General features: G+C 42.2%; 1 protein-coding gene across 3 annotated transcripts in view; it reads left to right on the forward strand.

Moving 5' to 3' along the window:
• Positions 1-26,846, forward strand: part of LOC121879072 (uncharacterized threonine-rich GPI-anchored glycoprotein PJ4664.02-like) — a 51,249-nt gene that overhangs the window by 11,080 nt on the left and 13,323 nt on the right. For 2 of the 3 annotated variants that reach the window (XM_042385564.1, XM_042385565.1), the window contains 4 exons: positions 15,340-15,612; positions 15,941-16,181; positions 19,450-19,859; positions 19,968-20,310. In XM_042385564.1, coding sequence (XP_042241498.1) covers positions 15,340-15,612; positions 15,941-16,181; positions 19,450-19,859; positions 19,968-20,310 — 1,267 coding nt within the window. Of the gene's footprint in view, positions 1-15,144; positions 15,202-15,339; positions 15,613-15,940; positions 16,182-19,449; positions 19,860-19,967; positions 20,311-26,846 lie in introns of those variants that run through there. The other variant, XM_042385566.1, reaches the window with a different exon arrangement.

The following is a 26,846-nucleotide window of genomic DNA, read 5'->3' on the forward strand; positions in this document are numbered from 1 at the left end:
TAAATGAATGCAGGCGTGTGTGTATCCCTTGACAGTTTGGAGTGTGGCCATACCTTATTAGATTGAGGCTGATTAAGCAGGCTTTTACTGCCAGGGCTGTTGCTGGTTCGACTCACAAAGAAGGGTATATACCGATAGCTGTTTATGTTGGCTTTCAATATTTGAAAAGGTTTTCTCGATACTATAGGCTTCGCTGCAGTCATTTTTATCACGTGAGTATTGTTCAGGTCCTTCGACATCTTTGCCTTTCAGTGGAACACATGTAGAATTAATTATTAATGAAACTTGCCCTTTATTTGTGTACGGGGTCCCCTCTCGCTGGATAAAGTCGTCTGTCGTTAGCCAAATAAAATAGTAAAAGTGGCGTCTCCGTAATAATGGAGTTAGGAAGCTGATCCTCGGCAAGTGCCGAGTAAATTTTCGTCTCCATCATGAATGACAAAGTGGGGGCAGTACTATGAATGTTTATACTGATCGGAAACTCCCCTTTCCAGGCATTGTTGTACCATAGTGAATCACATCTCCATTTGATAAAACGTTTTTTATTACACTCGACAGAGTCCAAATCCCGTCTAACATATATTTATAGTAAATAGGTTGTATAACATTATTCAAATCACGGCAGTGTTGGTGTTTGATAAGTTAGGTTATGGGAGTGTGGTCGACCAGATAGGTCTAGGGGAGATAATGGTTAGGTCTTGAGAGTTCGTAGATAAATTGTGAGCTAAACTAAGAGAGATACCATACGACAGTCACAAGATCAGATAAAGTAAAATTCGGGCGAAATTCAGGTACCATACAACAGTCACATGATCAAAGGTAAAGATTGGGAGCTACGAGTTCAGATCTTTGCAAGTATTTGGTGTTTATAGTGAACACGAGAATAGTTTCTGCATGACAACAAGAGCAGCAAGAATGGACTGAACTAGTGGTTGTCTGTTCCGTTGAAGAAATCTCGAATAGAAAGTGTGGAGATGCTAGGTCATGGTAGCGAAATTGCTACCACCTCACACCCATTGTTGGCGAGTAGAAGAGAAGCCAACCTAGGACTGACGAATTAGAATAACTTAATTCCTTGAAGTCTTCATCATTTTCATCACCTTTGTATTTCGATCCGTATGTAATATGAATGTACGATGATAAATGTGTTGAAGAATGTGTTTTGTTTACACTACATTCCCCAGTGGTTGCGTGTGTCGCTGATATCACTGGAAGTTTTTATTGCAAGGGCATTTGTTTTTCCATTTGTAACATGGTTTTATTGCATCAAGGCTGCTGTAGAGGGGTTACACTAACGTTACTTACGATGCAACGGATGGTCCTCCCCAAAGGTGCTTGTGTACCGGTACATTACATAAGAACATAAAAAAATGAGTCTGCAATAGGCCGGTTGACCTGTGCATGGCAGCTCCTGTCGAGAGTTACTACCACTCTCTATCATCCATGACTCTATCTAGCCTCCTTTTGAAACTTTCCAGAGTTCCAGCACTTACTACAAAGTTGCTAAGCTTGTTCCACTCGTCCACCACCCTATTTGTGAACCAGTTTCTTCCTATCTCCCTCCTAAACCTAAACTTATCCAACTTAAATCCGTTGCTCCGAGTCCTATCCTGCTCGGATATTATAAGAACTTTATCTATATCCCCTTTATTGATTCCTTTTACCCACTTAAATACTTCTATCATATCTCCCCGCACTCTTCGTCTTTCTAGGGAATGCAAGTTAAGTTTCTTTAACCTATCCTGATATGGAAGGTTTCGAAGTCCCAGAATCATTTTTGTCATTCTTCGCTGCACCGACTCTAGTGAATTGATATCCATTCTATAATAAGGGCACCAGAACTGAACCGCATAATCGAGGTGCGGCCTGACTAGCGCAAGATAAAGTTGCAATAAGACCTCTGCACTCTTGTTACTTACACTTCTAGATATAAAACCCAATACTCTGTTTGCCTTATTTCGAACATTAACGCGCTGTTTTCTAGGCCGTAGATCCGGGCTTACAAGTACCCCTAGGTCTCTTTCACAAGTCGACTTCTCTAGGTTGATGTTGTTAAGGCTGTATACATTATCAGTATTTGTTCTTCCAATATTAAGTACGCTGCACTTGCTGGTGTTGAATTTCATTTGTCATTTTTCAGACCACCCCTGCAGTTTATTTAGATCCTCCTGTAATGCATTTGCATCCTGCCCTGAATTAATCTGCCGCCCTATTTTGGTGTCATCCGCAAACTTGCTTATGTCACTGCTGATCCCAGTATCTAGATCGTTTATGTAGATTATGAACAAGAGTGGGCCTAGGACTGACCCCTGGGGAACCCCACTGGTTACACAGCCCCACTCAGATTTAACACCATCTACGCTGACCCTCTGCGTTCTATCGGTGAGCCATGATTTTATCCAATTTAAAACTTTTCCCTCGATACCATGAACCTTCATTTTTCTCAGAAGCCTCTGATGCGGTACTCTGTCAAATGCTTTGCTAAAGTCTAAGTAAATAACATCGTAATTTTCGTCATTATCTACTACCTCGAAGACTTTCCTAAAAAACGTCAGCAGATTTGTTAGACAAGATTTTCCCTTTGTAAACCCATGTTGAGAGTCGTAGATTAATTTGCTTTTCTCTAGATGCGATCGGATGCTATCTGCTATAATTGATTCAAGAAATTATTTAGTTTTACTTTTAAGCTACAGTAGTTCTAACCAAGTACAACATTAATACAGTTGTTCTGTGTTCAGCACTACGCTGTAGTTTACTTGTGTACGGGGTCCCCTCTATGCTAAATAGGCAAATAAAATATTAAAGTGGCGTCCCCTTAGTGAGCGAGTGATTAGTACCGTTAACCTTTTCGTTTAAAATACTGTGAACGTATACAGATGGGATGTGTAGCTCTTAGGCTTACCCCGGTATATAATATTTTTAACAGCACTTAACCGCCCACAGGTGTACCAGGTAGTCTCTAAAGAGAGTTAGGCTTATGGTATGTTCTTTAAATTTTGTCTACTAATTTAATAACTGGACTCTTTTAAGGGATGTGTGAGGATTTTAAATGTGTTTTGTCTGCTACGTGGATTTCTCATAAAAGTTAAATTTTCTCTTTAAGTACCCGGCATAGTGACTCTCCGTTTTCAAACAATTAAACCACAATTTGGTGATCGTGTTAGTCCTGTACTATTGAGAAGATGGCAGTACTATCAGGGTCGCAAGTGTGAAAATAGCAGGTGGCAGAGGGGCGCACCTGTGTCTAGGTCGGCGGTGGGCCAAGAATATCGTGCCGCCACTTGCTCTACGCACATGGTCAGCCAGCTCCCGAAGCACCACTGTATCGTCGACCTTACTGCCAAACTGGTACTGTTTGTAGTAGTGCTGCGCTGGTCGTGACTCGACAACCCCCCGGTGAAGCTAGGTCAGCTGCGTGATAGCCACCTTAATGATGTAATTGTGATGGCGAACTTTCTTTTCATTCAGTATTGTACATTATTATATATTTAAATGATGACGAACAGTATATACAAACGGGCGTGCGTGCTTGTTATTTGTAAGGACATAACAGGCCACACTGTACTAGTACGGATAGAAATACGGCATGTACTATATTTGTTAGCTCCTGCCGAGTCGTTTTTCTGAATGTTGGTTCTTTCCTAAGTTATTCGAGCAATTTCGCGAAAATTTAAGAATACAGTACGTCAGTCCAGCGCCGGGGTTCCCCCATTTCTTCCAGGTGTGAATAAACACTTAATTTTACAGTTTCCGAGGTGGAGACGGCCACACTGGCTCTTTCTGTACTAGAGGCTTAACATTTAGTCGTTTAGTATGCTGCATCCACTTTGTCCCATCAGTCCTTTGGGAACCCCGTTCAATGGTCACACTGTAGAGCAGTACTATTTAAAGTGGTATAGTCAGGGGAAGGTGTTTCTATATCCCCTGTGATGTCCCCAATCAAGGTACAGTCGCCCACAAAAGTCCTGCTGCTCCACGAACCCAGAGATTCAGACTCTCGAACGTGAAGCAATAGACGCATATATTATTCTATAATGTCCATAAGTGTCTCGAATTTACTCGAAGTGCGATCCATGAGGCGTTAGTCGAATCCCCACTGATCTCTACTACTGTGACACTGCCACATCTTGGATAACACGGGATGGGTATAGAGACACCTTTCCCTGACTGTACCACAAACCCTCAGTGTGGTACTACCAACACAACTGATTCCTTTATACTACTGGTAGTCCTATTTGATTATACGTATACTGTTTATGCCACAAGTATTGACCTGCCTCACAATTCATTTAACATTCATGTGCTAAAAAATGAGAATTTCTCATTTTTCGATATGTATCATGATTAATGTACCACTTTTTAAATATAGTAAATTGTTCAGTGTGTATGTGTGTGCATTTTTTTTACAAAGCAAATCAGTACAGTATTAAGACAAAAACTTGGTGCCAGGTAGCTAGTTAATACAATAAATTGTCTGCTACCAAGTCTCACTCATGGAAGAGGTTGGGGATTTATCACTACTATAGTTACCCAGAGGGGGGGGGGGTCACAAGAATAAGGAGAGGGAGATATATATAACTTGTTGTGACAGCACCTACAGTATATTTAGCCTAGCGTAGAAAACGTCGAAACGATTAACGCCATACTGTATATTATGTTTGTACATCGTATCCCACATGGTGACATAACTTTGATAAGAATGAAGTGTTGTGCTGTTGAGACTAACCATTAATCTGAAGCTAGTAGATGTTTTTATCAGCCTCCGGGTCAAGGTGGAGGTTCTTGATTTTTACGCTCCAACTGCCCCCAGCACCGTTGCCCGCCCACACTACAACTGAGTCCTGTCATCTGTCTGCACACACAACTACTCAAACGTTTCACTTTTCCCTAAACTAAACTCGCCTTGGATCCACTCTTCTCAAGGTGTTCCGTTGGGGAGGTGTAAGGATGGGCCAGGGTTGATCAGATTTAGTTGGATTGACCTTGGATAAAGAAAATCTCTTGTGGATTGTGGGTTACCTTTTAATCTTATCCGCCTCTGCATTCCTACCTTACCCGCCTCCATGCCTGGTGCACGTAACACTGCACTTGAAGCTACTGTTGGCTCGAGAATATAAAGGTTAGGAGACGAGGGTTTTGCCAACTCAGTCAGAATGCTATTTTGTTGACTCGAGGATTGTTTTCTCATGTATGTTTGTTTGTGGTCATGTAAACAGTTATTTGAGAGTTCTATGAAAAAAAATAGTACCGGGTATTGATTTCGGGGGGTTCTTAAAACTAGGTGAAGATGCTGTGTAGTAGAGGTGAGAGGTGCAATGCTCTTAAGGAAACAGGTTCTATGAGGTTTGTATGTTTAAAGTTAAAGTAATTTAAGACATCTAATTCGTTTACGTGGTCCAAGAAGCTATGATGGCGGCCGTAACGAAATTGCAATGTGTGTGACCCAATGTAGTGTTTTCTTTTTCTTTTCTATTTTTCCTGGTTACGTGGGAGATTTAAATAGTGAATCTTTTGAATCCAGACACAAATTTAGGAATGTGCGTAAGTGCTCATGGGCCAAGTTAGGAGCCCAGATGGCGCCAAGGAACGTCAGTAATATGCAGCATTTGCTCTACTCTCACACACACACACACACAGAAGCAGCGTTATACCAGTGTGTTACTTTATTTTACACTTCAGATGTTTTAGTGCATATTTGTGAGTGGTGGGGCCCATGTAACGGCTGTAATACTGTCTTGTTTTTACATTTGAAAATTTTCCTGAAATGCAGGTGTCAGAGTTAATTTACTTCTGATTCGTATCATTTGTAACGAACAGCCCCTAACCCGAGACGGTCAAGAACTGCGTTGCGGAACCTGGTATGTGCAGTTCGTCACATTCCTCGCATTTCATTATCAATAAAATACGTCATCTTAAAGCTCTATATTTTTTCATGTGTAAGCCAGTTGTACTTCCTGATGATCTTACCTGTTAAAGCAATCCAGCAATCAGGTAGCTATCGTATAACATATTAGTAGATAACAATAAGAACATCATTGTGCCCCAGTAATACTTTCTTGTGTGCATGACTGTGGTTGTATGGGTATGTACTGTATAATGATTGCAACAAGTAAACCATAACGTAATGTGGATCAAGGAGCGGGTGTAGTGTCTGGAATCTGCTCTTATAGAACAAGCGGTCTCCCACCTACAGCAGATGGGGCGTCCACTTGGTAGCCGGCGCCCTAGTTCTGGTGGCGGCAATGAGCGACCGATAGTGTGTCTTGCTGGCTGAATCGCCCTCCACTGAGAGAGAGAGAGAGACGCTGTTCTTCACTCAGGACGTGTTCATTCTTATATAAATGAACAACCAATAAGGTACTCTGCAAAACTACTCGTGTTATTGTGAAAAAATACATTGCCCCTGTACGATTTCGCTTCAGCAGTTAAAGTGCATTTAAAAGAAGATGCTATAATTGCATGCCACCCGGATATGGGAAATCTTTTCAGGAATTATTTTGTAAGCACCTGAGGCGCGGCTTATGTGTGACGTGTTGTGGGCTGTCCCTCCTCCCCCTGATCACCCTGTAAGATTTTAAGTTCAAGGCTGTATGTAGTTTATAAGTTTCGCTGTTATTTACAAATCAAACAAGAATTTCATCTGACGTCATAGCTCTTCCTCCCTGACGTCACGCTTGTTGCTGTTACACTCCTTACTCGACTAAACTGGGGAGCAAAGGAATTAGTTCAAAAGCGACCAATTGCTACACATATTATTGTGAGTCATGTATGGATAACCAGAGAAGGGGATTGATCTGCGTTGTAGAGGCCCCAAGGCCACCCGTGAGACTATGTCAATAAAGTAAGGCATTAAGAATTTGTAGTGGTTATGATGGGAGAGAAGCAGGGACAGTGTTATGAGGCTTGGTCAGCTGGAAATGCAGGGGGCATGAAACTGCTAAACTATAGGAAAACCCCGTGTTCTGGTTGGACGAGTCTCTGAAGGTGAAGGTCATACTCTGTGACGTGTTGTGGGCTGTCCCTCCTTCCCCTGATCACCCTGTAAGATTTTAAGTTCAAGGCTGTATGTAGTTTATAAGTTTCGCTGTTATTTACAAATCAAACAAGAATTTCATCTGACGTCATAGCTCTTCCTCCCTGACGTCACGCTTGTTGCTGTTACACTCCTTACTCGACTAAACTGGGGAGCAAAGGAATTAGTTCAAAAGCGACCAATTGCTACACATATTATTGTGAGTCATGTATGGATAACCAGAGAAGGGGATTGATCTGCGTTGTAGAGGCCCCAAGGCCACCCGTGAGACTATGTCAATAAAGTAAGGCATTAAGAATTTGTAGTGGTTATGATGGGAGAGAAGCAGGGACAGTGTTGAGCCACTGAGGCTTGGTCAGCTGGAAATGCAGGGGGCATGAAACTGCTAAACTATAGGAAAACCCCGTGTTCTGGTTGGACGAGTCTCTGAAGGTGAAGGTCATACTCTAGGCTAGAGCCTGGTTGGGAGATGGTCAGGCACGGGCTAAGGGAGGCAAGTCTAGCACTGCAGCCCTACCCTTGTCAACCACCCGCACAGCAGTAGCTAAAGTCTGATGTGCTTAAGACAGGAAAAGTATATGGATAATGATTTGATATTTACAAGAAAGTATGTAAACAATTATAGATATACCAATACGTACTAATGTAAATGTTACGATATATATATATATATATATATATATATATATATATATATATATATATATATATATATATATATATATATATATATATATATATATATATATATATATATATATATATATATATATATATATATATATATATATATATATATATATATATATAGTGCACGCCTGAAATATTTAGGAAAAAATACTATTTTCATGACATACAAAAGCATAGCCTGCTGGATGAGTAGTTAGGATACTGTCTCTGTAGTAAAAGTTTGAAATTAGTATAACATGTATGAGCAGGGGAGTGGGAGCAGCGCAGGGCGTGGCAAGCCGAGTGTGTTCAGTGTACAACTTGGGGCCAGACAGCCAAATGTCTAGGAAACTGTCACTACGCCTACAAGTACTGTTTAGCTTTATGTTATAGGTAGTTGTGGTTACGACTTGCGAGTAGTCTATACTCTTGTAAATTAAATTCTAGAGTGCATGTTATGAGGTATTAGGTTTTGATTGTACAGTATAGCAAGGGGACGGGTCTAGCCTGCAGTGCGACGCGCCATCGTCTCACGCTATCCCTTATGCTGGTGCACTGGCGGGCTGAGGAAAACACCGGCACCACCATGCACCAGTTGGTACAGCATCACTACATCCTGTGAATGCGAAAGATGTTATCGGTAAAATGAAAATTACAAGTTATAATGGAGATAAGTGAGAAAAAGTGGCGCCACCAGATACAGTGAAATTTAAAGGTTAACACGGAGAGAGAACCATTTAAACCAATGCATGTTCACATTAATTATTATTTTATAATTAATTGAGGGACATAAGTTGCATCTGACGAGAATTTTGATTACTCTGCCTTTATTTAACGAAGACCTCCATCAATCTCGGCTTCTCTTTAATGATTCAATAGGAATTCGTAATGCTTCAAGTGGCCATAATTTTGTTCGTCAGTGGAGGGGATTGATGGCGTGGGGTTAGGGTCAATGTCCACAATGTAAACAGGTTCTACTCGGCGTAATTCGAGAAGACAAAAGAATTTCCAGACGTAGTATGTAAGTGTTGTTCAATAGCCTAAAGGTACATACATACATACAATGCGACTTTCCTTTCCAGTAGGAGTAATTTGCTGTTACTTGAGCTTGTGATGAGAGTCCTTGCAAAATGAGGTGTCACAACTTAACTATGGTACACAGTATTAAGCGTCGTAACCAGGCTTCATATAGGCGCTATACAGTCCAAGGTATAAAATCGGTTACCAGGTGAAATCCAGTATTTCCAGTCTTCGCTACTATTTACACATCTCTGGAGCGAATGCATTTTTTTTCTGTAAAATCGTCGATACATTTCCGTAGTTTGTCGGGTTACCGGTACTAAAATGTAGAGAAGGTCGTGTGTGGAATGTTCTTGGTAGATAAATTGTGTAGGATGTTAGGAAGGGAGATGAGTAACTGCAATGTAGTAGCCTCACTGTATGGCGTCTTGGAGTTGTGATTTTTTTTTTGTACAGTATGTTTTGGACAGTACGGGTTCTGTAGGTTGGTTATTAGGTTGACTGAATGATCGTATATCCAACTTTAATTGAGTTTGGTTGAGATGTGAAGGTAATACTCGTAGATAGAGACTGAACAAGTTCCCAGGGTGTAGTGTACGTCACTCTTATCATTCGTGACCTTATCAGTTTTTTTTTTGAGGGGGTAAACAGCTGATATTGTTTAGATGATGACTTTAGCTTCTACCTTTACTAATATTTTCCACCTTCTTTATTGCTGTACTCTACCTCTGACTGCAATGGTGACCTCTAGCTTTGACTACACTGGTGACCTCTACCTCTGACTACACTGGTGACCTCTACCTCTGACTACACTGGTGACCTCTACCTCTGACTACACTGGTGACCTCTACCTCTTACATATAAAAAAAAAAATCTTCTGTTTAGTGTTGGATATTTATGTACTTGGCTCATAACAAAGATGGTCACTATCGACTTAAACACATTCCCATTCTTCAGGTACTGTTGGTATTGTCTTACTGTCGTTTGACCTGATCTTTGCTGGACTCCCAATGTTACACACCCAACCAATATTAATTATATTTTGTTTTATTTTGTTAGTTAAAGGATATGTTGTCTGTGGGCGTAGAGTAATACTGTACTGAGAATGTTGAAAAAGATGTGAGATGTGGTCCATGAATGGTGGTTTATGGCGTTATTTACAGTTATGTTCCTGTGGCTTGGTTTTGTGTGTCCTATAGTGGCTTTTGGCGTCTACTTCACTGTGGGCGTATAGATCTAGACTGTGGTGCAAGAGTCTCGAAATATATGTTTAAAATCTGACGTGCTTATCGTATATATATGTCTTTAAATACCTCGCGTAGCTATCACTGATCAGGCTTGGGTGATTAGTGAGCCCAGCCACTTTACTTGGAGAAAGTGTGGTGTTGGGCGGGCGTCTCCTTGTCGATTGTCACGGTGGACCTTGGCCCAGGGGTGAAATTTATAGCCGGCTTCACACATTTCTTACGCTAGTTGAAGTTAGTAATGTGTGAAAATGAAAAAGAATGCGATGGAGTTTATAACGTGCTTGTGAGGTTCATAGCTCACACACTTTTCAGTCAAGCTTGCGTTTAATGTAACGTTATGAATGCTTTCCTGGAATACCACTTACAGAAATTCGTAACAAGAAGAACAGTGAAGGGATCAGCAACATTGTGTGTGTGTGTGTGTGGAAACAGCAGGTTGTTTGTGTGGTGGGCGTTAGTGTCACGGGACTTTCTGCAGCTGTGTGTGTGGAAACAGCAGGTTGTTTGTGTGGTGGGCGTTAGTGTCACGGGACTTTCTGCAGCTGTGCTTACTCTAGTCCATTCCCCCTACCCCACCCCCCTCCGTCATCCTCCACCTCCATGATAATACCCAAGGTCACTTCAATACCCCCCTCCCCCTCCCCACCATACACACGTACTCATTTACGCAGACGGGGCATATTGCAGGAAGAGTAGGAGAAAGGGGGCACAATTTTTATGTTGGGTTGGAGAGATAGGATGAGAAATAGCTGTGGAGGGAAGAGAGTTGGAGCTTGGTGTAGAGGGAGCAGTCACGGTGGGGGTCAGGGATGAGAGCGCTATGATACAATTGTAAGAGTCTCAACACAAATCTAGATAATGACGGGGGGGGGAGGGTTATCAGTCTGGCTGACGAAAGCTGATGAAGGCGAGGCAGGAGCTGAGTGAAGGTTGTGGCAGGTACTCTACCAGTATCGTTGGGGGAAATGTTATTGTGTATAACATCAAGAAGCAGATATGTCTGCTGTAAAAGAGGCTACAAAGAATTACATTTTCATATCAGATTTTAAAAACCTGTTTAGTAATATATTCAGAGTCCAGTTAGATAATTTTTTTGGAGCTGCTAGCGTACGGTACGTGGCCGAGCTCTCAATCCATTTTTTTTATCAAACAGTTGGTGATCTTCCTAGAGATTGATTTTTTGAGGGAAAATGGTGTTATAAATGTTATATTGAATACAAGTGAAGTCATGAAGCCTTACGCCACGAAGCCTTACGCCACGAAGCACCGGTGTTTGAACAATGTAGTGAAGACCTTTGTGGACGTAGCATTGCATGTTGACAACTTTCGCAAGTTACGCCAGCGTTATGATACAACCGTCCTCCCCGAGGTTGTTGATCCACGTCATTACAACTTTACTGTACTTAGTTTTACTCTTGTCAAAAGCGTTTACAGGCTATTTAAGGAGCTGTCTGCTGGTGAGCTGCTATCACAGACGGGATAGTGAGGCCAATCTTAAGTCTTCTGATAAGTCTTATCTACAAACTGTATTTAAAGCATTACCGGGTAATTTGCGTTTTCTCGAAGTATTTTTAATAAGATAGTACAGTATCTGGAAAAATTGTATCATAAACCAATATGTGTAAGATATGATTGTGTATCCATGTGACCGAAGAACACTGTTGTAAGTATGCATATGACCAAACACTAATTAGTATACATGTGACCGAACACCGATTCAAAATATAGAGGGTTATATATTCGACTTGAGACCCCGTAAAACCCTAAAATTAGAGGTCGTGAGAAACGTGTTTAGGCGCAACTATTAGATCTAGATACAAACTTACCAGTGAATAATAATTGATCCAAAAGAAATGACGATGGTGATGAAGAGTTTGTGAGCAACATGTGTACAAGAATCTGACACTGGTAAAAGCTATGTCTTGCCATAATGAGGAAAGAAAATTAGAGTTCTTGCCTTCGTTTGTCAGTTTTTTAATCTTTTTTATTTTTTTGGTGGTTGGAAATACTTGATAAACTCTAACCTGAGCGGTGGGATTAATATGTGATATAATATGCCGTGTGTGTGACCTAGTAACCTTAACGTCCCATCAATATTTGAGTGGTATATCGACTAACCTTGTCCGCTTACTCTGTGTTCCCGACTTGGTTGTGCTGTACGGTCTCCTTCTGCTGCCTCCACGTCCTGTTTTATTGGTGAATTAAGCTGGGGGGGGGGGGGACTAATCCTCAAAGTGATCCATATTAATCTAGCGTGCTTAATCTGTATTAGTGTAGTGATTGAGGTAAAAAAAAGTGGCGTGACTCAACGTTGGGTGGTTTCACAGTAAATATATTTTTTTGTGGGTGTTTTTAAGTCTGTGAGTTATTGTACCTGAGGGTGTGGTGTAGTGTGCGGTTTGTTTATCACGCTGGTCACCCTACTCGCTCCCTCCTCCCTCCCTCAGGCTTCCCATGTTCCCCCGAAGTTGCGTTGTCGAGTATCAAGAAGAGTCCTGTGTCATTCCTCTTCACTGTGGTGCTTCTCCCAGTCTCCTACACACTGCCGTTCAAACAAGACAGACAGGTTCCATTTGTTAGTGGCGAGGTATTTCCGTGGTACCTGAGAGACCGCGTTGAGGGACATAGTTGTAAAAAAAAAAGCACGTTGGGTAGAGTAAGACCAAGGTTATAAAGGGTGAGGAGGAGGGCCAGGCAACAGTAGACCCCGACGCTGCTGTTTAGTTCTGTTAGCTACAATTATCTATCCTGTTCATCCTTCTTGGTCACCTGTCGGAGTAATAAACGTAAAGGGGAACTCATTAATGTTATTTCAAGCTCCTGACTAACACACAACGTAATCCAACGACAAAAGAGAGCTAAAATTTGAAGTGAAATTATCCAAATATATTTAGGGATAAAATCTTATATACAGCATTTTTTAACCTTTGACATGGGAATTCTTTATAAAAGTTATGAGATTTTGGTTAAAAAAATGTCACTGTTCATGCATCGGGTAGTCAACCATGGTGTTACTGCCTGTGTGTGTGTTCTCCCCCAGCTAGTGTCTGTAACAGCGGATGCGTTGTAGTAACAATCTGGTGAAGATGACCGACGTGAAGGGAGGAACTGGTGTAAAGCTTTGGCCTGTGGGGCTTCCTCTCTACGGAGCTGGGTTATGGCTACTGAGTTGTTCCAATTATGAAGGCCACGGTGACGACTGCTGCTCCCTCACCCCCGCAGGCAGTATATTATCCATGACAGTTCTTTGACTCACGTATTACAGGTGGACGTTTTACATTGTCTGGTTTACAAGGGGCCGATTTGTTGTTATTTTTCTAGTCGTTGTAAGAAACTCGTAGCGATATAGGTTATATGCTTTTAAAGGGACGAAGGGCATGTGATAGGTCAGGCGGAGGGTGTTGGGATGATGTATAATGAGACGAGTAAGGGATAAGATGACTAACACTGGTGGCGAATTGGCGAGGGGATGTGGGTGACCGGCGTGTACGTGTGTGTGTTGGGTGAGGAGAAGTGGGTAGGGTGTTACCGTGACAAGATGTATTGATCATCACTGCCCCACATCTTTTCACAAGTCAATATTTGTTGTTAGAGTCACGCTTCTACGCAGCGACTCGCCGGCGCCCCGTCCCTCACTGAACCCCGCATGGTACACCAATAAATAATTTAGTGTGTGTGCGTGCGCGCACAAGAGAGAAAAGGCGTTGATAAACTGTGTATCAAAGGTGAAGTAGGTATGACATTGAAAGGACAGGTCGCAGTCATTACACTTATACGTTAACTGAAAAAAAAGACACTGTTGATGTATGACAAAGGGCAGGGATGTAGGCAGACAAAATACTATTGACTCTTCAGCTTGGTGTAGAGAAAACGCCACAAAGTGTAACCACTCTTAGGGTCCAATCCCGTCCCTGTTACTTCACCATCCTCCCTCTCCCCCACCTCCCATCTTGGTTACCCATTACTGTACAGGAGATGACCCAAACCTGTAAGTCACACACAAATTTCCCTGTTATCAGTGTACCGATACCGTAAAAATTGTGTAACAAAATATAATATTTTGATAAGTAGCGATGAGGTTGCGAAATGTTTTATTGCCTGGAAGGTGATTTTGTAAACTGACAGTCTCTCGAGAACTAGACAGAGGCAAATCTTTATTTTGTGTCTTGAAATTTCGATTAAGGGGAGTTGTTTATACCTGGTGCCCCTGCTGCAGCTTTCACGCTGGAGTAAATCCCTCTAGTACTGTGCCGGTACTTAGGACATATTAGTCGTTTTAGTCTACTACTGCTTTCATGTATCGTAACATCTGTCACTATTTTTATGTCTGCCGCTATTTAATGGAGAAGTACTGTTAGTATAAACATAAGTGAGTGTCGAGGAAGCCCACACAAGACACTCTGACCCACCTTCCTCCAACCACTGGTCACCTGTTGGCTTCTCTTGACTGGTAATTACTCTTGGCCTCTTTGCTGAATTTAGATAATATGTATATTTTTGTATAATATAAAACCTTATCCACGCGTGTCTGAATCGCTGGAATAAGAGTTGGGGGAGATAGTGAGGCAGCGTGGTGGGAATCTATTGGAGAGTGTGCGTATAGTTAGGTCTGGAGATAAGGGTGGGCTCAGGTGTGCCATCAGTCTTGTGGTTGTGTCACTCAGCGTCCAGCTGTCACCGTCGCCTCACACGTCTGCTGTTCTGTTCTGCTCGCGTACTTCACATCTGTTTCCATTGCCTCATCATAGAGTACTTTATCACCTGTCTCACCGCTACCGCCACACATCTGGCGTTGCTACACGCCCATGTTGGCCGCTTGTAATAACAGTGTTCTGCCGATTTTGGTAAAGGTTAAATGAACTTCAACTTGGCCTAATTTCATCTTGCTTGTGTTAGATAACTTGAGCCTAGTGACTTTTCGAGTGTAAAATTTCTTGCAATAGTTGTTGGCCACTTGTATGTATGGTAGTAGACACGGAGGCATTTACATTTTGAAAACTGTTCATCATCCATATGGTCACTTGTGTTTACCCTTGTTGGAACCAAGGCGTATCTTAATTACATGAAAAACCTGTCAAGAGTTGATGCTAGAAGGTTCAGAAAACCGAGAGGACCAGGTGAAGTACAGTGCTTGTAATAAAATATATTTTAGTGTGATAACTTGGTGGTGGGGCGGGCATCTTGATAGCCATGTGGGCCCGCGACTACTACGACCTGCTCATCCAAGCTACGGTACGTCCTAAATGTTAGACGCAAGTATTTAGAACTTGGTAATAGGAGTACTGTACCGTATTTTTTTTTTTACAGTTGAATACTATATACAACACAACTAGCATTATTAGTAATTGCGTTTATTGTCTCTTAAAACAGTCGAGTGACTGGGACGCGGATGAGCTGCTTCGCTCCGTCCTCAATGGCAATGACATGTCAACGCCGAACCTCAACAACCCAACCCTGGGGTCTCTTGGTTCTTTGGACTCCACGGCCTCCACCCTGAGCACATCTCCGCTCACCACGCCCACGCTGGAGGCTCCCGACGACATGGACTCCTTGGAGAACCTGGTGGGTCTACCCTTCCACGCCGTCCTCGACTCAGGGGCGTCAGACTCCGGCATGTCCAGCGACTCTTCCCTCGACCAACAGGTAGGACCTCGTTGCGTCACCCCTCAACCCACCCAGTGGCATGGTTTTGAGTTTCCAGTTGTTGTGTGTAGTGACACATGTCATATTAATATGTTTAAGTGGCTGCATTGTGATGTAAATGATTGTTTTATACAAATTTTACCCGTGTGCATCTTTACGATAGATATGTTGTTTAGTAAACAACAGTGTCATTTACAGGTACTTACATTTCACATACACCAAATATAATAAACTTAACATTTTGCTTAATATAGAAGAAAAAAAGTGAATATAGTATGTTAAGCGTTAAGCCATTTACATAATTGAGTGGTGTTCTCCCCATGGTCAGTTGTCGCCGCTGTCCGGGTACTCTGTGTCTTCACCAAGTTCTCTTGGCGAGATGCGTTTGGGTGTAAGGTTGTCCTCACCTGACCCTGCACAGGATGCCACTTCTGATGTTTCATCCACCAGTGACCTGGGATCACTGGGCTCCCTGGGCTCCACTTCCCCCCACGGCAGCACAGTCGTGGCATCCCCATACAGCCCGGAGACCATCTTAGGCATCGACGACTTTATCCACACCGATTCAGGTTAGCTGTTACTCTCACACTGTTTGTGATCTTCCTTCATTACGTAGGAGAAATATTATTTTCCCAAGTCGGTCCCAAGTTCAGTTTCAGGCATTTTTACCCGAACTTTTGTTGGTATATAAAATACTTGGTGTCTGCTCGGAGATAATTTTTGTGTCTGGTTTAATATATACCGATTAAGTTCCTTTTCCCAGAATTTATTTATTTGTTCTCCCCTAATTCGATATCCAAATCACCTCAGTACATTACAATAAGATAATTTCGTTTTAAGGGAGTGATAGTGAACCCATTCTTTGGGCTTTATTCTTCCTTTATTATGAAGATATTTTCTGTACAATTAATAACTAAAATTTCTGGGTACACAAGACCATGATTGAACGCGATAAGTGGGAGAAGGAATGATGTAGGTAGAGAGCTTGTTTTAATGAGATTTAGGGCCCCCATCCTGATCCTGGGCCACCTCTTGGTATGACTGGGAACATCCTGACGCCTGCCCCTCCCACCGTATTCCACACCCCTCCCCTACTCTCCTCCTCTGTCCCTGTGATGTGGTCTACCATCTTACTCTTGCGTGTATATAAGTCGCCCAAGAATTAATATTTATTGACGTGTACAGTATATATATTTTATAAGACAATGGAAGTGTTTTTATACCCGTGGCATAATTGTAAGTTGGTGGTGTGTGGCAGTCGTGGAGGTGCGGGGAGTATGATGACGCCACCAGATCCCAGGGAAACCCACACGCCCCCTCTAACATGCCTCAAGTACACAACAAAGACGCCACGCTCCTGCATCAACTCGTGGTTAATCTGGCAGTTGTGTCTATTATTAGTCTTTGAAGATCACTTGGTATTCTTGTCTTTCCTTCCATGACGAAAGATACACGAAAGAACAGGGGACAGGGGTGTTGTCGTATGCATCCCAGGCTAAGAGGAATAATTTTCCCTGGCGTGGGAGGTTGAGTCCGCGGCCCCCATTCCTCACACAGTACACCATGAACCTAGATCTCTCCATACTGGTCCTGGGAGATGAATTTAGGTTGATAAATAATGGCTATTGGGTATATAGTATGTTCTTAGTTGGCATTAGTTAACATAGGCTACATATTATTGCCTGTTTTAAGGGATGCTGACGTGTGTGTGTGTGATATAAGAGCTTTCTTTGGTTTGTTTGAGAGTGATGCAGGATGTTGGTGATTTGTGTATTTGTGGCGAGTTATACTTGTAGGTAGGTGTGTGTGTGGTTGCTTTGGGGGATGCTGGTGATATTGTATCCGTGTTGAGGAATGGATTATTATTAGGCATTTCGAAACATTATTGTGACGTGTGTGTAAAAGGAAATGGTAATTTGAGGGATACTAATGAAGTGTTAAGTTAGCGTGTGTTTGGTGGAGGATGTTCCTACTATGGTACAGTAGTTTGTTGTGGCTATGGGAGTGTTGCCAACTGTTCAATGTTAAAAGATAAGCAGGCGGCGCCGAATTGTGTGTAAGTGTGCGGTATACAAGAGGTGGCGGCGTGTGGATCCCCTCTTACCAGCTGACAATGGGATGGTCTTGATTATCCCCATCAGTGACTGTTCGATGGGGGGGGGGTCGCCAGTGGTTTTCTGAATAATATTGATATTCTCTAATTTGGTGGCAGGTCTTCGATAACTTTGTACTAAAAGTTTCAAGTTTTCAGAAATATATATTGTTCTACTCTTAAGATTTCATTTTAAATTTGGCTTTTAATTTCGTAATAAAAAAAAATCAATTTCAGAGCAAGTTCACTGAAACAGCATAATATGTAGTTGTAGAAGTTGTCACAGGCATCTAGGTCTTAGTTATTGAAAAAGCTGTTGGGGGTACCAGTGTTTCCGGGAAAATGTCAGAACAGGTTTATGGGCAATGTGCTCCACGTGTTCAATGAATCTCCGTTTTGTGTCAAGATTAGTTTTAAATACTCGTTTGCTTAAGTGATATTTAATCTAAACCTCATTTATTTTAACTTTTTTAAAATGTATGAATGTCAATAGTATAAGCTACATGTTTATTAGGTTAACTTTCAACGATAACATTTTTTTCTTCATCAAACTGGAAAATACATAAAGTAAGATGCGAGAGTATAAAAACTTACGAGTGTAAATAACGCACACAAAACACATCCACCCTTGAACACACTAGTTATATATATACTGTACACAATAACTGAAAATGATGTACTGATAACTAATATTCTTTACGGTGAACCTATGGGGTGACAAAATTCATAATCTAATACTAATACTGCGGTTGAGACCAAATACGTTATATTGCAATAAAACAGTAAAGCCGTAGAAGTTGTGGGTGCTGACTCCACTGACTGGCTAGACTTGTAAGAGTTGCCTCACACTCAAGGACTCCGGCCAACACAGTTACCACCATGTGCAAAATAGGAATTTAAAATCGAGGTACTTGCCTAATTACTAGCGTTTCCATTTTATTAAGAAATTTCAAGAAGAAAGGATGGGAAAAAATTTAAGTATTATAATAACAACGATAATATTGCTGGTAATTGGAGATAACCATGATTTTTATCGATTTACACTGTTTAACGCTGACGAAAAAGTTCACAAGCGTTTGAAGGTCCAACATTGAAACTTTTCGACCAGATGTCATCCTCGCTCCTTCATTCTCTGGATAGATCACTTTTAGTAACTAATTTCTCATAGAAGAATCAAAACAATTCGACTATATACTTCGTGATTATATGAGGGTTTATATAACTTAAAATACTGCATCGCTTTGTTTCGTTGGGCGGGAATGTCCGGGGCTTTGTAAGATTAATGTTAAAACAAACCGAGAACAGTATTTTTATTAATGGGTACTCGAGCTTATAAAGGTATTGTGTGATGTAAGAAGTTTTAAATCACCTTAAACAAGAGCGTTGGTCATCTTGGCACTGGCATCAGACAAACATTCCAAGTGGCTTTTACCTAATTTCATGTCTAAGGTTCATGGTCTCACAGAAACAGCGCTCACACACTCATGCAGGCTATTTTAGGTATTATTATCGTTTTGGTCATCCGGGAATCATAGGAAATTAGGTTAGGTTAGATATAGTTCCTGGGTTCTGCGGTTATGTTAGGTCAGATCCAAATAATTCAAAACACAAAAAACCGTCGGAAAAACAATTTGGATATCTAAATACAGGGCTGACCGAAACTAAAATTTTACTCTTTTATTGTTATGATATATAATATGACTTGTGAGTAAATAGTAACTGACGGTTACATTATGTCTTTACAGGGTTCTCGTCGCCGGTGCCACAAACTGTGCCTGACTCGAAGTCTCCGGCGACGGTCACTGTGACGGCACCTGCGGTCACCACCACACCCACTTTTATTACCAGACCCACCCTCAATGCTAAGGTGACCTCGGTGTCCGTGCCCGTCACCGTACCTGTGTCCGTGACTGCCGCCTTGCCTTTGTCAACTCCTGTGACACAGGTGGGAAGCGTGAGTCCCCCGGTGCTGAAGACGGTGACGGTGGCTGCACCGGCCAGCACGGTGAGCACAGTAGGAGGCCAAACCATTGTGGTGACCCAGGCTAGCAAGGGTACTCACAATGCCCACCTGGTGCGAGGTGGCACACTACTTAAGTCAAATCAGGCGTCCCGCTCCATCCTTCTTCCCGTCACAGTCAAGGACCTCAACCAGGTAGGTTGAGGTGCTAACGTATTTGTTTTGTAGTTATCAGATAAGGGACAGAGTGTACTGGAGCTCCTATAACAGTCGTAGAAGTAAGTTTAGTTCTATATTATTCAGGTGCGGACCATCAAAATCATCAGCACGGGCGGTAACGGAAGCATGGGCAGTCGTGGCGTGCGAACAGTTGTATCCACAGTGCGGACTCCCAGCACCACCACCACCCTAAGCAACCAGTCCATCCGCACTGCTCTCCTGGGCGCCGTTAGGGGACAGGAGTCCAAGTCTCTGCTCAAGGGTGGAGCTACCACTGTCTTGAGCACTGCACGCCCCACTACCACTATCTCCTCCACTCATACCTCCCCCACAAGGGTCAAGGTGGAACCGCATGATGACGACGACGATGACGACGATGACGACGATGATCAACCACACACGGCATTTCAACAGCTGACACTCTCTGGTAAGTACCCACCTACTCGCCTAGTACCTTAACATGCTAACAGGTATTTACAACGAAACTTGTGTTATCCAACACGATGGTAAAAGTCTCTGGTGTGAGAGGATGTAGGGGAGGGATTGGGCTAGGCCAGGTGAGTGGTGGGACTGGTCGAGTGAGGTCCAGGCGACACCCTCAAGCGGGTTGGCTTGATCGAGGTCACTCCCATCCATACAACCTACTCCCCATCACTATACTTCTGTATCCGTTTAATTAGCCACTTCATTTACATAAACAGGGAAGTTCAGTGTTTACTTTCATTATTAAAGCTAATATGAGGGAATCTTTTTAAACAACTTAACGTTATGATTCAAACTTTGCATGGATTAATAGTCATACATTTAAATGTTTAGTTTCAGAACTTTGACGTAAAGAACCTGTTTTCTGTAGGTAACCAAATATGATCCTGTTGAAAAGGTTGAAAGAAAAACAAAGAGGGGGAAGGGGAAATTGTTTGTCACCTGTGGGTTGCATATCACTGACCACAGGTTTGTTGTATTCATGTCTAGTCATAAAAAAGTATTGCAGGAGTTTTCTTAATCAAATGGCTTCCTGATCTGGGTTTATTTTGCCCTCACGGTGTTTTGGCACCTTTGTTCTGATAATTATCTTCTTCAAAATACCTGGTGTGTCGGCTCATGTTTTGTGGTTGTATTTCCTTGGTAAGTTTTTGCAAGGTTTTGGCAGTTCTTTAATGTGTAAAAATGATAATGTTGGAGGTTTGTTTATTATCTAGAATGAAGCACTGCCTGTATTGTTGCCACGTCGAAATTAATAAATCTGTGAAATACTGAATAAAATTTCCTTGGGGAGGTAACTGCGTGGGGGTGTCAGTGGTGGTGGAAGGCAGAGTGGCGGGAAGGCAAACACGAGTCGACCAGTGCTGAAGGTCTTTGTACTTTGGAGAAGCTGCTGCCTTCTCTTCCGGGGTAGGACAGACACACAAACATCATCCTCCTCCTCCTACTGCTGTGTGTGTGTGTGTGTGTGTGTGTGTGTGTATATATGTATGTATGTGTGTGTGTGTATATGTATGTATGTGTGTGTGTGTGTGTTATCTGTTTCCTCTTCTTGTAATAGCTCCAGTTTTCTGTGGTTCTAACTTATTTCCACCATCTCTCTCTCTCTCTCTGTGTTTTACGAGATTTTTTTGTTTTCGAACGTATATTTCCCTCATTTTTTAATCTGAAATGACATCCAGTGTCTTGCCTACATTCTCCTTGTATTACTTACCTGTGTATTGGCGCATGTTCCTCTCTTCCTTTGATTTTACCCTCCCTCGTATCCCGGTTCGTCCTCAGAAAGGTAAAGTAACTTGAGAGCATTTCATAACAGGCAAATATTCTCGTATGTCTACCGAGTGAGTGAGTGAGCGAGTAACAAGAGAAAGTAAGTGAATGTGTAAATTAGAAAGTGAGTGTGAGTAAGGGAGATCGAGAGTGACCTATTAGTACTATATAATGTGAGTATTGCTCTCCCCCCCTTACCCGTTATCATATTATCTTATCTACCCCCAGTGGCTCAATCTTCCCCCTCCCTCCCTCCTCCCTCCCTCAGCCTGGGCGAGATACTCCTGCCCATTAAATACAAAATGATGTGTAATTATCGTTGAAGGTAATTAATAGCTGACGGGATCCCGAATTTCCTGTTATTAATTGCAATGGTTCATGTGAATATTAGGCACTCCAGCTTATTTCATCTGATGTTTGTTGTAGTTGGGCGTGGTTGCTTGGTTGACTATTTAGGTGTGGTGTATCAGGAAGAAGTAGGTTAAGTGTTGACGGTGGTACGTGGTAAGTGTGAATTATATTTTCGTGGCCATACACTCGATAGCTGTGGTGTTAGTTCTGAAGAAGCTTTGGTAAACTCGCCCTATATGTGACTAATTATATATCAACAAGTAAGCCAGATGTTGCTGCTTCGGATCCGTAGACTAGTGATTGGTGGGGGTAGAACCACCCGGAAATAAGTAGTTTTCCTCATTTTCAAAAGTTGTGTTGAACAGAAACTTTCAACTTATTAAACGGTGCCTAAAGACCTTGGCTATTGAACTATCTTAGTACAACACATACGTTTAACAGTACTAACACATACAACGTCTGATATAGAAATTCACGGGAGAGATTAATTAATAACATTGCATAGAAATAGTGTTCCAATAATAGGCTAAGGTTCTCCGTATTTATTTCTAATGCAGGACGACAATGTAATTTAGAAAGTACTTTTACATAAGTTGAAAATGGTGTTAGAATTCGGGGGGAGAGTTAGAAGCTGTTGAAACTGGAGGAGGTAGGTAAGGCTTTAGATATTCCATTGCGTCATGGAGGATGTGTCGAAGGAGACAGCAGGAGTAGGTATGTCGGTGAGGGTTTCAACTGGTTGGTTAACGTGGTGGTGGTGAGGCCCCGTCTGGGCGGACAACGGTACCTAGTAGTGGGCCTCGCTGCTACACCAGGCATCCATCCTCACACCGCTTTACCGTTATTGGTGATCAGTAAAGGATGTTAAGTCTCGTGTGAGCGAATATTGAGTCTCGCGGAACAAGTGGTGAGGCTTTTGGACGTCAAGGAGTTGCAGGATGATGGCTGGTATAAGTGAGAGGGTGGGCTGGGAACGAAGGTAATGCCTGTAGCTAGACGCCGGAAGGGCTAGACTTACCTGCGCCAGTAGGAGGTCAGTGTCCGCTGAGAGAGAACAAACGGTCGTATTGCAATGACATGCCACTTCATTTTTTTGTATTCATGAACTTACTATTTTTCTAATTTATTTCATATATCCGCATATGTATGCTGAGTGTGTCATGACCTCTGTAAAGCTTGGTGGCAGGGGTGGTTGTAGGACTGTAGTGTAGGTATTAGTGAATGACCTATGCACCTTTTATTTTTTATCATACTTGACGTGATATTATTATCAGGGTGCAGGAAGTGGCCCAGGGTCGTGGGTGTTTTGCGTGGTTTATCTGTTTGTACTGCACGCTTCTCCTCAATGACCACTTATTTTTTGTCATATACTGCATGAGCTAGCAAGTCGATCTTGTTCGTATGATTATGCTGTAGTTGACCACTCAGCAGAAGAATCATCCGTCGATATTGTCGAGCTGACTACAACCATTTTAGTTCATTAGATTGTAGCTGTACAGTATAACTCAGCTCAGCCATGGCAGTGTGTGTGTTGTTAACTGTAGTGCAGTGTTCCAGCTAGCGTAGTAGTCATGTGGCGCTTCGGCCTCAACAGGTGTTTCGTCAACACCGTTAGGACACTCCCCTCTCCCCCGTGTTTGGGATTCATATCCATAATTATCGTACATATATATAAAGAACAACGACGTTCCTCGCCACCAATTTAAAGGGAGTTGTGAGTCTACTGAATATATTTCTCCGTCACGAGTAGCCAACGCTATGAATATTCTATAAACAAATTAATTCCTGGTATCGTTTGGCCGCTGAGTGTAGGTGATGGCCGGCAAACGTACGCAGTGGCCAGTGGGCATAGAAGATGCCACTTGATCGTGCTTAGGTTACATTGGACACGTGTGTGCCTTTTGGCTCTGATTGTGCGTTAGTGTGTGTAGTAATCAATCAGTGTGAGAAATGCCCAATGACATCGAGGACTGGAGAAAGTGAATATGGTCGCTCGCAGCACCTTGCTCACCTGGTCATTTGTTGTGTCATTCCTGTGGTAGGAGAGTAATAGGATGGGGTGGTGGACGCGCGGGGTTAACGGCCTCATGTGACGCTAACCAAAGGGTGGGCGGGAGGGTCCCTGAACGTGGAGATGAGTGAATGTCTTGCCGTACGCGACCTAGAGTGGGTTGGTACTTTTAAATATCGGTAGGTTTTGAATTCCTTATTATTTCGGACCCTTGTGTCTCAGATTGCATTGTAATATAACTTAACCCCGTACAGTGCTAATGGACTTTGCAGAGAAAACAATGAGGGGAAGGAACATGTGTTTATGGAATTAGTTTGAATGTAATCGCTAGATTAGTGTTATGCGAGTCATGTGGGGTATAGCAGCAGCACGTTCTTCCCGTTATACCAAACGTGTCGGACTTGCTATTGTTACACCGGTGTTTACTCGGCATACTAATGAACATAGACTCTAACTAGCTAATAATAATAAAATTTCACATGGCATGTCGGTTTGATCGGTCATGCAGTATTAAGATAGGTGGAGAGGGAGCGGCATGGTGAACAAGGGTGAGTGTCTGTTGGATAAGGGAATTGATGTATCAAGGGTAGTGCTTCTGTACTGGCCCTGTGCCGGTGATGCTAGGCTTTGGATACCCTCCCCTGAGCTCGCCACGCCTGACTCACAACGTACGTAACAAAAGGTTACCTTTGTTGGCCGACTTTCTCTGGGAGGTGACATTTACAAGGTCGCCGCTCCTCATCTGGAGTATATCTCACTTTGTTTTACCTGAACACTTCTTGTCCATTTTAAATGTTAGTATATAATAATTGACAGTACTACATCATGGAGAAGATGTGCAGATTAATTTGAGTAACTAGTCTCAAAGAAGCTTTCTATCTTTTTCTTTTCTTTTTGCGTAATTATTGTTAGACGCTCATTGACAACTGTCGTATTGTGGTCTGGGCTTGTCGACAATGTTTATGCGGGTAAATCCAATTTAAAGTTTTCCTTGTTCAGAGTACAACATTTGGTGGCAAGTTACTTGTTTAGAGGAAATCAATAAGTTTGTTTTTATTGTCGCAAAAGTCAACGAGTGATGTCCATATAACTAAGCTCAACCAATTGTGTAATATATCTATGCGATGAATGTTTCTTAGGCAGCGTCAGGGTGGTATGGGATGTGGCTTGCGTAGTGGGGCCCTGGGAGGGTGAGGAGGGCAGGTGTGGGGCGACCGACCTTGACCGGGGACCCACAGGCAGTCAGCCAGGGGACGTGCGTCACCGAGAAACCCTGCGTGTCACCACTATCCGTCCTTCCTGGGATTTACCACGATAACACGAGTTAGTAGTTAGTACACAGGGGGCACTCGCTTGTTTATAGAGGTATTGCCCTGCTGCCTCCATATTACACTCTTTTGGGATGGAGGAGAATGGAAAGTAATGTTGTCAGCCCCTTCGTCATCCTTAGGTTTAGGGTCTTCTTTGGGCTTAACTTTATTTTATGGATAGGAAACTGTCTGGTTCTTCTTACTGTCTAAAGTTTCTCTCTGGTAATGTGTGATGAATCAAATTATTTTTTACGCGTCCTCACTGACGCTTGTCTCCGTCAGCTTCTCGTGACGCAGGTCCTGTACCAGTCTCACCAACACTGTGTGTGGTTGGAAGATAAGTTAGTTTAAGACGGTAGTGGTGTGGTAACTCCTGGAACGGACGTCCGGTGGCTTGCCGACCCATTACTTGACACTCCACTCAGTTCTTTTTAGCGATAGTAGTATATTTCCAATTAACTCGCCATAAAAGTAAAATGTAAGATTAGACTAAAATCGCTGCCAACCGGGAGGTGGGGTACACGAAACAACAACAAAAAAACGTAGAGTTTGTAAAGGATGATTTCGGGGAAGAGAACTTGAACATTTCCCCAGATGACAACTCTTTACCCGCTTACCGACAAGTCATCACCGACTGTTTCTCAAAGTATGGTGGCGGTAATAATTACTACAGTGTTATTCATCCTTAAGGTTAGTAAGGGTAGGCGTGGTTTTGTTACATCACTGAGTTACACAGGTATGAAGATGAACCACCACTGTAGTAGGTTGCCCGTTAAATATCGGTTATATTATGTAGCTGCTGTGGTGTAAGTCTTTACAGTGAGTTGTTGAAATAATCTATCATTTTGTTATGAATCACCACCTAGTTATATTAAATGTTGTTGACAAGACAATACGTTCATTAGTGGATTGCATGTTCTGGTGAGGCCATACTGACCTGGAAAAAACATTGCGTTTTGGTGAGTACTCAAGGGACAGGTGGCAATAAGGGCGTCGTAAATACTTTCTTTAATTCTCATTATAATTTATACTATTTCCGATGTTTGTTTTCATACCATATATGGTAATACTGTAATCATAATAATAATAATTATTATTATTATTATTATTATTAGATAATACTGTATATGGATTTCATGATTTTGTACCAAAATATAATAAATAACGGCACTTTCTAATATTTCCTCGCAGTTTTTATTTTTAGGTCATGAAGTAGTTTTATTCAACTAACCTCACCAAGCTGAAGAAACTAAATTACGACCTTAAACAAATGTTGCGGTGGTATATCGCAAAAGTACCAGACAGGTAAATAAAATAGATCTAATAAAAGAAAAAAAACATGTAATGACTTGTGGATGTTGGCGTACCCTGAGGGAGGTGATGGTCTGGGGGGTTGGGGGGGTGACGCAAGTGAAAGTCCTCATTGTTTCCATTAAGCAACGCGTCGTACTTTCTAAGGATACATTAGGTGTATACTCACTCCATTTGCAAAGATTCGCCCGGAACAGTGTACAGTATATGCACACACACACACACACA

The sequence above is a fragment of the Homarus americanus genome, unplaced genomic scaffold, assembly GCF_018991925.1.
Source record: "Homarus americanus isolate GMGI-L3 unplaced genomic scaffold, GMGI_Hamer_2.0 scaffold4060, whole genome shotgun sequence".
In the NCBI taxonomy this organism is placed as follows: domain Eukaryota; kingdom Metazoa; phylum Arthropoda; class Malacostraca; order Decapoda; family Nephropidae; genus Homarus; species Homarus americanus.